Genomic DNA, 14,403 nt, shown 5'->3' on the forward strand with positions numbered 1-14,403 from the left:
CCAGGCGCCCTTTGTCTCAGTATTTTAAATCATGTAAGATTATTTATAGTCAATATTCAGTTGGAGTTACCCAATTAATTACTCTTCTATTGTTTTTCCTTCCTGCATCTCTATTCTTCCATTACAGATTATTTGTCTTGGGCCTGAAGAATATCCTGTATTTTGATTAGTGCAGTTTGCTAATGATAAATTTTCTTAGTTTTTGTCAGAAAATTCTTTATTTTACTTTCATTTTTGAAGGACATTTTTCTGGGTATTGAATTCTAGATTAGCATTTTTTTCAGGCAGCTGAAAATATTTCTTTGTCCTTTGGCTTTCATTTATTTGTCTTATTGCTACTTCTTTGAAAATACTGTTTTTCTTCTGTTAGCTACTTTTAAGATTTTTTTGTCTTTGGTTACTGTCAATTTTAGAATGCTTGGCCTACATGTGATTATTATTGCATTTATTCTTTTGGCACTTGTAATACTTGAATCTTAATTTGGTTTCTTTATCAGTTTTGGAAGAGTCTCAATTATTATCTCTATAGATACTTCTTCTGTCTCATTCTTCCTTTCCTCTCTGTCTGGTACTCCAATTACAGACACGTTAATCTTTTCCACTGTATCTTCTGTGTCTCATATTCTTTTGTGCTTTGTATTATGTATGTATGTGGGAGGGGGTGTTAGGTGTGACTGTGCTTTATTCTGAATAATTTCTAAATCACTATTCTCTCTTCAGTCTTTTTTACTATATTATTAAATATATTCATTAAGTTCTCACTTTAGAATACTGTATTTTTCAGGGTGCCTAGGTGGCTTAGTCAGTTAAACATTGATTTCATTTGGTTCAGGTCATGATCTTGGTTTGTGAGTTCAAACTCCACGTCAGGCTCTGTGCTGACAGCACAGCACAGAGCCTGCTTGAGATTTTCTCTCCCTCTCTCTGCCCCTCCCCTGATCACATGTGCATGCATGCTCTCTCTCAAAATAAGTAAATTTAAAAAAAAAAAAATACTGTATTTTTCAGTTTGAGAATTTTCCTTTGGTTCTTTTATATAGTTTTCAGTTCTCTACAGAAATTTTCAGTCTTGTCATTTTTCTTTAAATACATCAACATAGTTATTTTGAATAAAGCTGATAACTTCATCGTCTGGATTCCCTGGGGGTTGTTTTCCATGGGCTAAAGTTTCACATTTTGACCATGTTGTCTTGTTTTCTTATTGCTTTATTATATGGCAAACATTGTATATTAAAAATTACAGATAATTTGAGACTGAAGTTAAAACAGATTTATGTTGGCTTCTAGCAGATGATTTGTAGTTGTCCCACATCTTGCTTAATCCAGTCATGGATTAAAATGATTTAAAGCTGGGCTTCAGTCTCTGTAAGAGCCAGTCTGTTTCCTATTCATTCTTAGTCTTAGTAGTCCTTCTAAGTCAGGCTTTGGGGGAGAGAGTTGTCAGTACAGTCTCGGCATTCCCCAAGCTCTAATGCTTATTAGAAGATGCTCAAGTTCTCAGTATCTGAATTGCTTCTTTTGGAATTAGTCACTGCCTGTCTGGAATTACCTTCTCTAGAATCTCTGGCCATAATTATTTACTGCCTTGTTAGTTCTGTGATGTTTTCAAACAAATATGGGTATTTTCCCAGTGTTTTTTCAGTTCTCAGCAGGAGAAATGGTTTGAATTACCTTGTCTGCCATTTCTAGAAGTGGAATTCCCCATAATATATTTATACTATTTGCTAATTTTAAAACTTTAATCTCCAACATTTGTAGAGCATTTATCAGTTTACAAATTTCTTTCATGTACATTTTCTCATTTAATAAAGAAGGTATTAGCATCCCTTTATACAGATGAGAAAACACTCTAAAAAGTAGGCATATAACTTAAGTTTACATCAACCTAATGACTGAAGCAATACTCAAATTTAAATCTTCTAATTCTCAAGTCTAGTTTTTATTCTGCCATTCCCTAGGTGTAAACTTTTGTTTTAATGTTATTGTTCTTACCAGAGAAAGAATGTACGTTTATGATTTTGCTTTGTTTTGTTTAAAAATGTGATTCAGCAAGATCCCACCTTTCCGCTGATAGATTCAAGTTCTCAGAACCAGATTAGAAAACGCATCGTACTTGAAAAGTTGAGTAAAATGTAAGTATGTAATTGTCATTCCACTTTTACAATATTTTGAATTAATTTGGTATTTGTAGGTTCATAATTTAGATTAATTTTTATCCTTCAATTTTGAACAGTTTGAAAAATGTGAAAAGTTTACATGGATGTCTTTGCCTGAGAAATTGGAATTTTTAAGATATATTGCCAAGGAAATATTGAAATTAAGTTTTGTGCAGAAGACACAGAAGCACATAATAAAAGTTGAGAATATGGGAGTAGAAAACCAAACTATGTCACCTCCACTTAATAATCCAGTGAAGTCAGGGAAAAAATATCAAAGCTAGACCATTTAAATACTGATTTGTGGTATATGTGTCATATCAGTTTCACATGTGAATGAAACTTTATGAAGTTTTAACGGTCTGTTAACTCACTCTGCATACATATTTATTTATAGAACCATTTCACACTCAGCAACTTAAGAGTTTTTGTTCAAGTCAACTTTGCACTTTAGTTTTAAGCTTCCCGTTGTGGAAATTATTTTTCTTGTAATTGCCCAGTGATGAATGACATTTAAAAAATTGTAATCTTGATTTGTCTTTCAAAGGAAGTTTGAAAAATCTTTTTTCCAGAGGTGTAAGAGCTGTCTTGAACTTTTAAATCTCCACTTTCTTTCTTGAGGAGAAAAACGTAAGGGTGTTTTCAGTCATTGTTTAAGGTGTGCATATGGATTAGGGGCACCTGGCTGACTCAGTCGGTACAGCATGTGACTCTTGATCTCAGGATTATGAATTCAAGCCCCATTTGGGTGTAGAGATTACTTAAAAATAAAATCTAAAAAGTGTGCATATAGATTAGTCTTAATTTTGTAGTAGTTCAAAACTAAGAAAAACATAATCTTCTGGAAGCCTTGGTATTTTGAGCAGCTTGCTTCTGTAAGTTTTACATTTTAAATAATTATTTAAATTAATATTTGTTGAGTGCCTATTATGTTAAGCTTCTCATAGACAGTAAAGCTGTTTTTAGTTTTGCCTTTTATATGGTCCTATACTTAGACATTGTTTCTGTGTAATATTAGGTTAGAAAACAGTAAAAGTCACCATCTGTCTGATTCATAGGACAAGAAGATATCAATCCTTGACTGTAGTTATATAGATTTTAAACGTTAGTATGGATTATTGATACTGGTATGTAATCAGTAGATAAGGATTTATCAGAAAATAATTTTCTAGACATTTCAGCTAATGAAAGGACCCAGTTTTAAATTTAAGACCACATAGCTATGCCATTGAAGGAATTCTATTCCTCCTGGGTTTTGGCTGCAATAGAAGATGACAAAAGGAGCTCTGCCAGAAGACCAAATTATTGATAATAGCTCAAGAACTAAATGTGAGAAGAGGTGGAATAACTTTAAAGAGAAAGAAACACAAAGAACACTAAAAACAAAATAATTATTGACACAGAGGTTTTTTTGGTTGTTTATGCAAGTAGTTGAGGTTTTCTTTGTTATAAAATGAAGATATTTTTTAAAATAATAAAAAAATAAAAATAAGACCTTTTGGTTTTTGATTAGAACAAACCAATTGTAAACAGACTTTTTTTTTTGTTTTTTGGATAACTGTAGAAAATGAAATATGTACTGGGTATTAGGTGATATTAAGGAAGTGTTAATTTGGTTAGGTATGATCATTTTATTATGATTTTGTAAGAACATGCTGTTGTATTTTTTAAAAAAGAAAGAAAATGCTGTTGTATTTAGAGATAAATAAGGAAATATTTAGGGATCAAATTACATGTCAAGGATTTACTTTTTTTAAATTTTTTTTTAATGTTTATTTATTTTTGATAGAGAGAGAGAGAGAGAGAGAGAGAGGGAGGGAGGTACAGAGAGAGAGGGAGATACAGAATCCAAAGCAGGCTCAGGCTCCAGGGATCAGCACAGAGACCCATGTGGGGCTGGAACTCACAGACTGCAAGATTATGACCTAAGCCAAAATTGGTACCTCAACTGACTGAGCCACCCAGGTGCTTAGGAATTCACTTTAAAATGGTACTGGCAAGGAGAGGAAAGAAGGAAGAAAAAATGCAGTAAATATAACAAAATATTGGGAGGTTGAATTTGGAAATAGATATAGAGTTGCTGTTGCTGTTTCCTCTGTTTTGAAATATATCTGAAACTTGCATAATTAAAAAAGTCATACATACTTATTGCAGCAGATTGAGGCAGTGCAAAATTGTATAAGAAGGAAGATAACCTCTAATCCCTAGTAATGTTTTGATGTTTATCTTTGATGTATACATGATGTATGGTGTGTGTATATTCATTCCCTTTGGTTCTCTCTGTTATAGTATAAACCTGGAAGGAATGAAACGTGTTTGAAATACACAGTATGTCAGATACAGTATCATTATATATAAGTTTTTATAAAAATGGGGCAATACTCCATAGGCATTTTTCACTTAATATACCATATTTTTCCACATTATAAATACATAGATTTATATTAAAGGTTTTATTATATTCCATTATATGGAATATTTGTATATCATAATTATATGTGTATATCATTATTTATGATCATCTGTTGATGGACATTTGTTTCCATTTTTCACTACTAAAAATATTTCTGCGTAAGCAACTTTTTTATGTTATCTGATTATTTCTTTAGGATAAATTTTTTCCTAGTAAAACTCTTGGGTCAAAGACTAGCTGCATTTAAAACGTTAACATATATTGTCAAGTTGCTCACTAAAAAAGTACTAATTTTTACTCCGACCATAAGAATTTAATAAGGAGAAATAGGCCACACTCCTAACTTAGTCTAATATTCAAAAGTAAAGGTAAGAAAAACCCAAGACCAGAATACAGATAGTAGCCAAAACAATGTTTCTCAGTGTCTCGTACTGTAGCACAGACTGTGACTTGGAGTGTGGGGTTATTACGAATTATATCCTTATGACTTCTCAGCAGTCAGATCCTAGCTTAACTGCCTCTACCTAAGTGCCATTCTTACGTATGGAAAATCCAGACTTAGGCAAACCTCAAAGAGTATGTGTGTATAATTAAATTATATTTTAAAAGAAACGTAATTTTTTTTTATTTTCAGAGTGCCTGGACTTTTGGGGCCTCTTCAGATCACATTAGGAGATATTTATGCACAGCTTAAAAATCTCGTTCGAACTTTCAGGTTGGTGTTAATATTACAGTTTTCCTTCTTAGTTATTTTGACTTCATGCAGCTGTCTTGCAGAATCCATAGGTAGACTGTGTTACCCACTGATATATCACAGCCGCTAACTCAGGAAATAAATGGGTAAGCCCTGGCATGCTGCCATGGCCAACTGCTCCATCCTAGGAAATCCTGTGGGGGCTAGACTAATAAAAAGCATAGCTCCTGGCTGGGTTTGCCCACAGTGTTATTGAACAAACTTGGATAAACTCATCCTAAAAGGAGCCAATAACCGAAAAGCATTTGGAAAAGAGAAAGGAAGAGATTTATTTTGGGTGCCAGCAGCCAGGGGAGGTGGCAGGCTTAAGCCTTAACAACCAGCCTCTCCACCAACAAGCACACCTAGAAATTTATAAGGAGAGGTTTTGAGGGATACATGCAAGAAAGCAGGCAGGGAGCATATAATAATGGGTCAGGGTTGGTATGTGTTCAGCCCATGATCGTGGGCAGGGAAGGAAGGGGTCATGTGGGGTGTGGTCTTCTAGCATTCCTTTGCTATCAGGCTTTTCTGGTTGGGCAGTTTGTATGCTCTGGGCCTTTGCAAAACACCTTCATCAATGTCTCAAGAAAGTGCAATATGAAAAAAATACAGTAAATTTTAATTAAAGCATGTTTTAACTGTTGGGGTCTGTAGATGAGCAAGAGGGCTTTCTAACAAAGGCATGAATAAAGTAAATGCTTACCTTCAGTGTCTTAGATCTAAGAATAGTGCTCTGTTTTCTTCTCCACTAAACATGACTTTTATCTTTTATTAAATTCAATACCTTATTTGTTCAGACTTTGAATATAGTTAGTTTTGGATAGTTTATTTATAGAATAGACTAAAATTAAGAAGGAAAATAAGGTCTCACACAAAGGTGGTTAGCCAGGAATATACTGGATCTTATTCAGTAAATATATATCTGATGACCAGCACTGTGGTAGGCACTATGAGCAATACAAAAGAAACATTATGCCCACCTCAAGGAAGAACTCTCCTGTTAGAGGATAACTTGAGCACTGTGAACAGTACAAAACCATGGGTAATTTAATATTGAATTGCGTGGAACAGATTTGAAGTGATAAAAAGTATTAAGAAAGAAAGAATAGGGAATATCAATTATGAAGTAGAGTTGGGATTTTTCTAAAACTATCAAGGTAAAAATATTCCCAGGCTATATCTGTATTCTCTGCCAAGAAGCATAAGGATAAACCTCTAAATATGCTATTGGTAGAGGTGCACCAAATACACATTTCAGCCAAATGCCAGTGACCAAATATGAAAAGTAGTATTTGCCGGTAGCTAAAACCAGATAGCACCAACATAGACCAAACTTCTAGAGTAGGAGAATCATTTCATCCAATAAATAAATTATCACTATGGTTTATTGTTATCAGAAGTAGCAATATTTTAGAAGTTTAAAATTAAGGTACAGAAATAATTTCTTGGCATTGTTAGCTATTAGATTTCTCTTCTAGTCACTGTACCCTATACCAGTAATACCAAATATCCATTCACTTTCAACTAATGCGTGTAAAAACAACACTGACCTTTTTGTGTGCCAGAAAGGGATTCAGAAAACTGTTTTTCAATAAGGTGTGTACTAGCAGGATCTAAGATTCATAGTTTAGACAAATCTCAAAAAACTTTATCTTCCACCTCTAAAAAGGATCATTTGTACCACTTCATGTTTAAATACTTAGCTTTGTAGACTCAAGACTACAGGAGGGTTTTTTTCTTTCTTTTTTTTTTTTTCTTTTTTAATATTTATCTATTTTGAGAGAGGGAGAGCACGAGCAGGGTAGGGACAGAGAGAAAGAGGGAGAGAGAGAATCCCAAGTTAACTCCTCACTGTCAGCACAGAGCCTGATGCGAGGCTAGATCTCACAAGCCATGAGATCATGACCTGAGCCAAACTCAAGAGGTGGACACTGAACTGACTGAGCTACCTAGGTGCCTGAAGAGTTGTTTTAAAACATTCTTGTGGAGTCTTTTCCTGTGAAGCCTGACTAAACAGAATGTGTGTGGGGTGCCTCAATTTATTCAACATTTCTGTCTTAACATTTTTATTATCTTAATTAGAGATTACAATGAGATTATTTCATATCTGTTTACATAATTCAGGTATTTTTCAACTCAAGATATTTTAAAGTGACATTTTTTAAATTCATCATCACAAGATGCCAAGAATTGCCCAATAGGAAATCTTGAAAGATTTGTAACTTAAGTGGAAATAAAATTTAAATGTAGCTCTTAAAGCTATTAAAGAACAACCAAGTCAGTTTTTAAAGATCTAATTGGCATTAAACAGTGATTAATGAATTAGGTAGCATTCCATCTAACAAAGAGAAAGATGATCCAAGGGAGTATACAAATTAGAAGGCTTTTATAGGCAGAAATGGGGCAGGATAAGGAAGTTATTAGAAAAGAAAGGATTGTTTCAGGCAAGGTCACCTTCCCTTAGAGGGAAAGGCAAGGGGTCTTACCATGCATGTTACCTCATTAGTGGTGATCAGAAAATTCTAGACTGATTGGTTTAAAACTCTATTCCTGGGAGAGTCTGAAACTACAATTGGTGTTAAGTCTTGGTGGTCTGAACATAAGGAACTCCATTTGGGACCTTTTGTTCCTTTTTAACAATGGTTCTTTTCCTTTATATATACATAATACAGTTCTGCAAAGATTGAATTATGATGACAGGTAATCTCTATTATTCTGTCTTAACCTTATTTGAATTTATATAAACATTTTTTCCAGGGCACCTGGGTAGCTCAGTTGAGCGTTCAACTCTTGATTTCAGCTTAGGTCATGATCTCACAGTTCGTGGGTTCAAGCCCCATGTCGGGCTCTGCACTGACAATGAGGAGTCTGCTTGGAATTCTCTGTCTCCCTCTCTCTGTGCCCCTTCCCTGCTAGCTCAGTCTCTCTCTCTCTCAAAAATAAACATTAAAAAAAATTTTTTTTAATTTTTTTTCCAAGATAACAGCATTCTCCAGAAAGCAATCTATTTAATGTATTTACTCTTTGAATTAACTGTTAATCTATTTAGCTAAATAATTAAAAATTTTTACTAATTGTTTTATACATAAACCTAATGGTTTTCACAGGCATCATTAATTACTGCGACATTTTATTTTTCTGACTGACAAAAACACATAAGGACTTTTTTACTTCATCTAGAATGTTTAGATTTGAAAGTGAATGTTCAGTTAATAACAGTAAATGTGAATGACATGATTGTTCTTATTACTGAGATTGTTAACACTTATTAGATATCATGGAAACTATGCAATCACAAGATTATTGATCACACACAAATGTAAGAATGCCAGAAGTGATGATCAGATTGGCCTCAGCCTTTGGAAGACTGACTAAATATTTTGCCAAATACCAAGACCAAAGTCAAACTTCTCTGCATCGGTCTTAGTGATGAAGAGAGAGAGGTTTGTTTTCTATCACAGAACCATGCACCCAAAAGAAAAACAAAAGTGTTTTTCAGCTGTCTACACTGATGATAATGTTTGAATAGATGTATACAATGTGAAGTACAACTTTAGGATTTTTTCAGGATTTATCAGGAAGTAAGTATTGTATTAACAAAAAGGATAGCTGAAGGAAGATGAAGACTCTCACTGATTTTTAAAGAAGTTGTTATGCAGTTTCTTGCAAACAGTGTTTATTTAATCACCATTCTAAGGAAACTAGAAAAGTCACTAAGACATATCATAAGAGATATTAGAATGAGACTTTTGATCTTTAACTACAAATACTAATTTTGTGCTTAAGTTTTACTCTGCTCATTTAGAATACATTAACAATTTAATTTACTCTATATTTTCTAGTGCTGTTTTTATATAAATCTAATTGGATATCTTCTTTTTTAAAAAAAAAACTATTCATAGGGGCGCCTGGGTGGCTCAGTCTGTTGAGCGTCCAACTTCGGCTCAGGTCATGACCTCACAGTTTGTGAGTTCGAGCCCCGCGTCAGGCTCTGTGCTGACAGCTCAGGGCCTGGAGTCTGCTTTGGATTCTGTGTCTCGCTCTCTCTCTGCCCCTCCCCCATTCATGCTGTGTCTCTCTCTGTCAAAAATAAACATTAAAAAAAAAATTAAAAAAAACTATTCATAGGTTCTCTGAACTTACTAGAAACCCTTGGAAATATTAGGCTACAAATGCAATCGCTTCTCGGCCTTTTGGCTAAGATCAAGTATACAAATGCAAGATTGCCCATTAATACTCTCATATGCCCTAGGGATTTAGGAATTTCAAATTGGAAACCACAGTCCAGGCCATTATTTTTGGCCTTCCAAAGCAGCCCCAGTAATAATGTTTGGTCCATGTCAGTACGTGTAGTCAGTATGGTACTCTATGTGCCAGGTACTTGGCATTTACATGTTACTTAATTTCCAAAAATAGTGACATTATCCTCATTTTACAGATAAGAGATGAGAGGTTAAATAATCTCAAATCACACAACTAGTATAGGCATACCTCCTTTTATTACCCTTTGCTTTATTGCTTCACAGATACTGCTTTTTACAAATGGAGGGTTTGAGGCAACCTTCCATTGAGCCAATCTATCCATGCTTTTTTTCTAACAGCATTTGCTCACTTTATCTCTGTATCATATTTTGGTAATTCTCATATTTTAAACTTTTTAATTGTTATATTTGTTATGGTACTCTATGATCAGTGATTATAGCTCACTGAAAGCTCAGATGATGGTTAACATTTTTTAACAATAAAGTATTTTTAATTAAGGTATGCACGTTGTTACATTAGGCATAATGCCACTGTGTATTTAATAGACTATAGCATAGTGCAAACATAGCTTTTATATGCACTGGGAAACCAGAAAATTCATTTGCCTTGCTTTTTTACAGTATTCACTTTGTTACAATGTTCTGAAACTGAACCTGCAATATCTTTGAGGTACACCTCTGGCTGAGTATCCTCTAAAATCAAGAGGATAGATCTTTAGTGTTATCACCACAAAAAAAAACAAGGGGGGGTGTGAAAATGGTAACTGTATGTGAGGGGATGATAGGTTGATTGTGGTGATCATTTCACGGTGTATGCATAGATCAAAACAAGTTGTACAGCTTAAATATATACAATTACTATGTCGATTATTCCTCAGTAAAGCTGAAAAAAAGTTTTTTTAATATGCCATTGTGTCCCTCAGTAGTCATTAGTATCAAAGATATATAAAAAATAAGTCATTTCATTAATAATTTCTCTAAGATCCCAAGTAAGAACTGTATTTGAGAGGGTTCTGTTACCTATGAAACTAAGTCTTCTGTGTCATCTAAGCTAGCTGAGATGCAGTGTTCATCAGTCCTATAAGAGGTAGCTAACAGACTGCACATAGGGGACTTTCAAATGTCGTTTTCTACTTACAATTTATAAACTGTTTTATCACCTTTTTCTGTTATTCCTATTGTGTAAGCCTAAGTCCTTTCCAGTTACTTTCTGCATTATTTACATTAAAATAAAACCTATGTGAAACAATATGATATCTGAGATTTGCTTCCGAAGTATTTACACTAGGGTGATGTTGAATATGGGGTTGTGTAGATGAAACATGATCGTCCAGGAGTTGATCATTGTCAAAGTTGTGATGAGTATATGGAAGTTTTATATATGTGTGAAATTTAATAAAATGGTAAAATCAGCCAAAAAATTATGCATTGTTTTAGTGTTAGGGGATGTTTTAAAAACCTTGATGTTAATTAAGCTAAAAATTAATTAGCTTAATTAAAAATATTTACTCTTTAGTACCTACAGGTCAGTATTTATAGCTTTAATAAAAATTGCTTAAATTGGCTTTGCTGCTTTTTAGGAAATGTCAATTACTTAGAGTACAGAATTACCTCTAATAAGATCACTCATGGGGTCTTCAGATTCTGGTAGGACAACTTCAGCAGGTATATGACTATTTGTAGGCTCAGGCTTCTATGTGAAGTCTCCAAAAAAAATTGCCATATTGACGACAATGATTAATGTTGAGAGATCTTTTCAGTCAATACTGGCAATGGAAAAGAGTTGGCAGAAATAACTATACCCTTCTCTTGAAATGATAATCAATAATAGGAACTTGTAAAACAGTGATTCTCAAGCTAGTTGTGCATCAGAATTACCTGGGGAGCTTTTAACAGCTGTACATGCCTGGCTCCACCCCTAGGGATTGAGTTTCATTTGTTCAGGTTGGGCCCAGACATCAGTATTCTTTAAAAGTCCCCCAGACGATTCTAATGTACAGCCAGAGTTGAGAGCCTGCTAGAACTTACACATAAAATAGCTTTTTCAGCTCTTTGAAGAATCTTCCCCTATGAATAGAGCTGTCCTTTCTGTTGAATTGCATCACAGTCATTTATCTGGAATGCTACTTTGATTTACCTACCATAGTGGTTTCATCAGAAGTTGCTTGGTAAAGATTCACTGTCATCAGTGTTGGATCAAGAAACTTTTTCTAAATCAGATTTGAATTAAAATTATATTTTGATACAAAAAGACCTTATCATATTTTCCCCAGTGCCTGAAACAGTGGTATAGAGCAGGCTCTCAATACATTTTTTGCTGGAAGAGTAATGAATTCATGCAATGTTACATTTGCCTTAACTTAGGGAGATTTGAATACAGTAGAAAAGCAATTTCTGTTTAACTGTTTTTGCCATGTTTCGATTTACATGCTTATCCTTTGACCTTTTTTGGTCATATGCTAGCTTCTGTTTTAGTTGCTACGGACAAAGCAGTGAACAAAACAGACAAAAATTCCTTCTCTCATGGAACTATTCTAATAGAAAGATATGTAAACATTTTAAAACAATATGTGTATTATTATATGGTGATATGCTCTTTCCCCATTTCTCAGTTCATTCTCTTCCTTTTCTCCCCAGAAGCGGAAGAGGGGATGATACTGAGGAGGGAGATAGTTGTGATTTTAGATAGGCTGGTCAGGGAAGACCTCATGGAGAAGATGCCATTTGTAGAAAGATCTAAAAGTTGGTGAGAGAACAAGCCATGTTCCTATCTCTAAAAATATATTAGGTGCAGCAGGCCTGGCTTATTCACAAAATATTAAGGATGTTAGTGAGACTGGAGAAATGAGCAGAAGCAAGAGTAAAAAGAGATATGGTCAGAGAAGTACAGGGCGGGGAGTGGGTGTGGTATAGATTATATAGGCCTCGTAGTTATGGTCATTCTTTCACTTTTCCTCCAAGTAAGATGGAGAGCAGTTGGTTGATTCTGGACAGAAGAATAACATGATATGACATACATTTTTAACAGCAACATTCTGGCTGCTGATTTGAGAATTGCAATAACAATAGATGGGCAGAGGCAGAAAGTCTGTTTAGGATGCTGTCTTGGTAATCTAGGCAAGAAATGATGTGGACCAAGATGAAAGGAGTGGAGATAATAAAAAGTAATCAAATTCTTTTTTGAAGATAGTATCCTTGGGATTTGGACATGGGACATGATGTCCCATGGTTGGACATGGGACATCAAGAGAGCCAAGGTTAACCACAGGATTTGTGGCCTGAGCAACTGGATTCTGGAAGGGTTCCATAGCCATCCTATAGAGGTGGATCTGTCTGCAAGAAGACTTGGTTTTGGGGGAAGAAGAGGAGCTCAATTTTATCTATGCTAAGTTTTGAGATGCCTATTAGATAATCAAGTGGAAATGTCAAGGAGATCATTACATACAGACGTCTGGAATTCAAGGAAAAGATCCAGGCTAGAGATCATAAATTTGAGAATTGTCAGCACGTAGTTATCTAATATTTAAAGCTATGAAATTGGATAATATCACTAAGGGAATGATTATATATAGAGAGAGATGAGAGACCCAAGGGCAGACACCGTGGAGTAATCCAAAATCAGAACTTATGAAAGAGTGCAGAGTTCCTCCTCTGTAAATTGCCTGCTTATATATTTTGACTGTTTGTTTATTGGCTGGGGATTTTTTTTAAGACTATTTTTTTAAGAGCAGTTTTAAGTTCATAGCAAAATTGAGAAAAGGGTACAGAGATTCCCTATAACACCCCTTGCCTCCACACATGTATAGCCTCCCACATTAGCAACACCCCCAACCAGAGTTACATACTTGCTTCAGTTGATGAGCTTACATTGACAACATCATTATCACCCAGAGTCCATAGTTTACATTAGAGTTCACTCTAATTTCCCTAAAATTCCTCTGTGCTTCACCTATTTGTCACTCCCCCCACGCAACCCACCCCATTCCACACACCCCTGGCAACCAGTGATCTTTCTACTGTCTCCATAGTTTTACCTTTTCCAGAATGTCATGTAGTTGGTATGTAGCTTTTTCAGACTGGCTTCTTTTCACTTTAGTAATATGCATATAGAGTACCAACACATCTTTTGGGAGTTTGATAGCACAAATCTTTTTAGGGCTGAATAATACTACTAGATGTACCAAACTTATTTTTCCATTTGCCTACTGAAAGACGTTTTGGTTGCTTCCAAGTTTTGGAAGTTGTAAATAGAGCTGCTATACACATCTCTGTGCAGGTTTTTAAAGTCATAAGTTGTTGACTCCTTTGGGTAAATACCAAGGAACATGATTAGTTTTGTAAGAAAGCACCAAGCTCATCCAAAGTTCCTGTACCATTTTGCATTCCCATCAGCAATGAATGAGAGTTCCTATTGCTCCACATCCTTATAACAGAGCCGTACATTTGACTAATTATATCATGATGTCAATGTGGATTTATCAGTTGTAGCAAATGTATGACCTTGGTGAAGTGACTTTGATTTAGCATTTGGTTTTGTCAGTGTTCAGGATTTGGGCCATTGTAATTAGTGTATAGTATCTTGTTTTAAATTGCATTCCCCTTGAGATGTGATGTGTCTTTTTATGTGCTTATCTGTCATTTGTTTATCTTTGATAAGTCTGTTAAGGTATTTGGACTATTTTGTAACTGGGCTATTTATTTTCCTACTGTTAAATTTTAAGAGTTCTTTGTATATTTTGGGTAACCATCCTTTATCAGATGTTACTGGCTGGTTTTTTTTTCTTTACTGATTTATATCACTTTTTTATTTGGAGTAATTTTTCCAAATGCTTTATG

At 34.6% G+C, this 14,403-nt stretch overlaps 1 protein-coding gene across 2 annotated transcripts in view; it reads left to right on the top strand.

Annotated features, from left to right (window-relative positions):
* RPAP2 (RNA polymerase II associated protein 2) overlaps nt 1-14,403 on the top strand; it is a 99,497-nt gene that overhangs the window by 44,354 nt on the left and 40,740 nt on the right. For both annotated transcript variants that reach the window (XM_042952814.1, XM_042952815.1), the window contains exons 9-10: nt 2,050-2,132; nt 5,204-5,284. In XM_042952814.1, the coding sequence (XP_042808748.1) occupies nt 2,050-2,132; nt 5,204-5,284 (164 nt within the window). The remainder of the gene's footprint in view (nt 1-2,049; nt 2,133-5,203; nt 5,285-14,403) is intronic.

This window comes from Panthera leo, chromosome C1 (genome assembly GCF_018350215.1).
Source record: "Panthera leo isolate Ple1 chromosome C1, P.leo_Ple1_pat1.1, whole genome shotgun sequence".
Lineage (NCBI taxonomy): Eukaryota > Metazoa > Chordata > Mammalia > Carnivora > Felidae > Panthera > Panthera leo.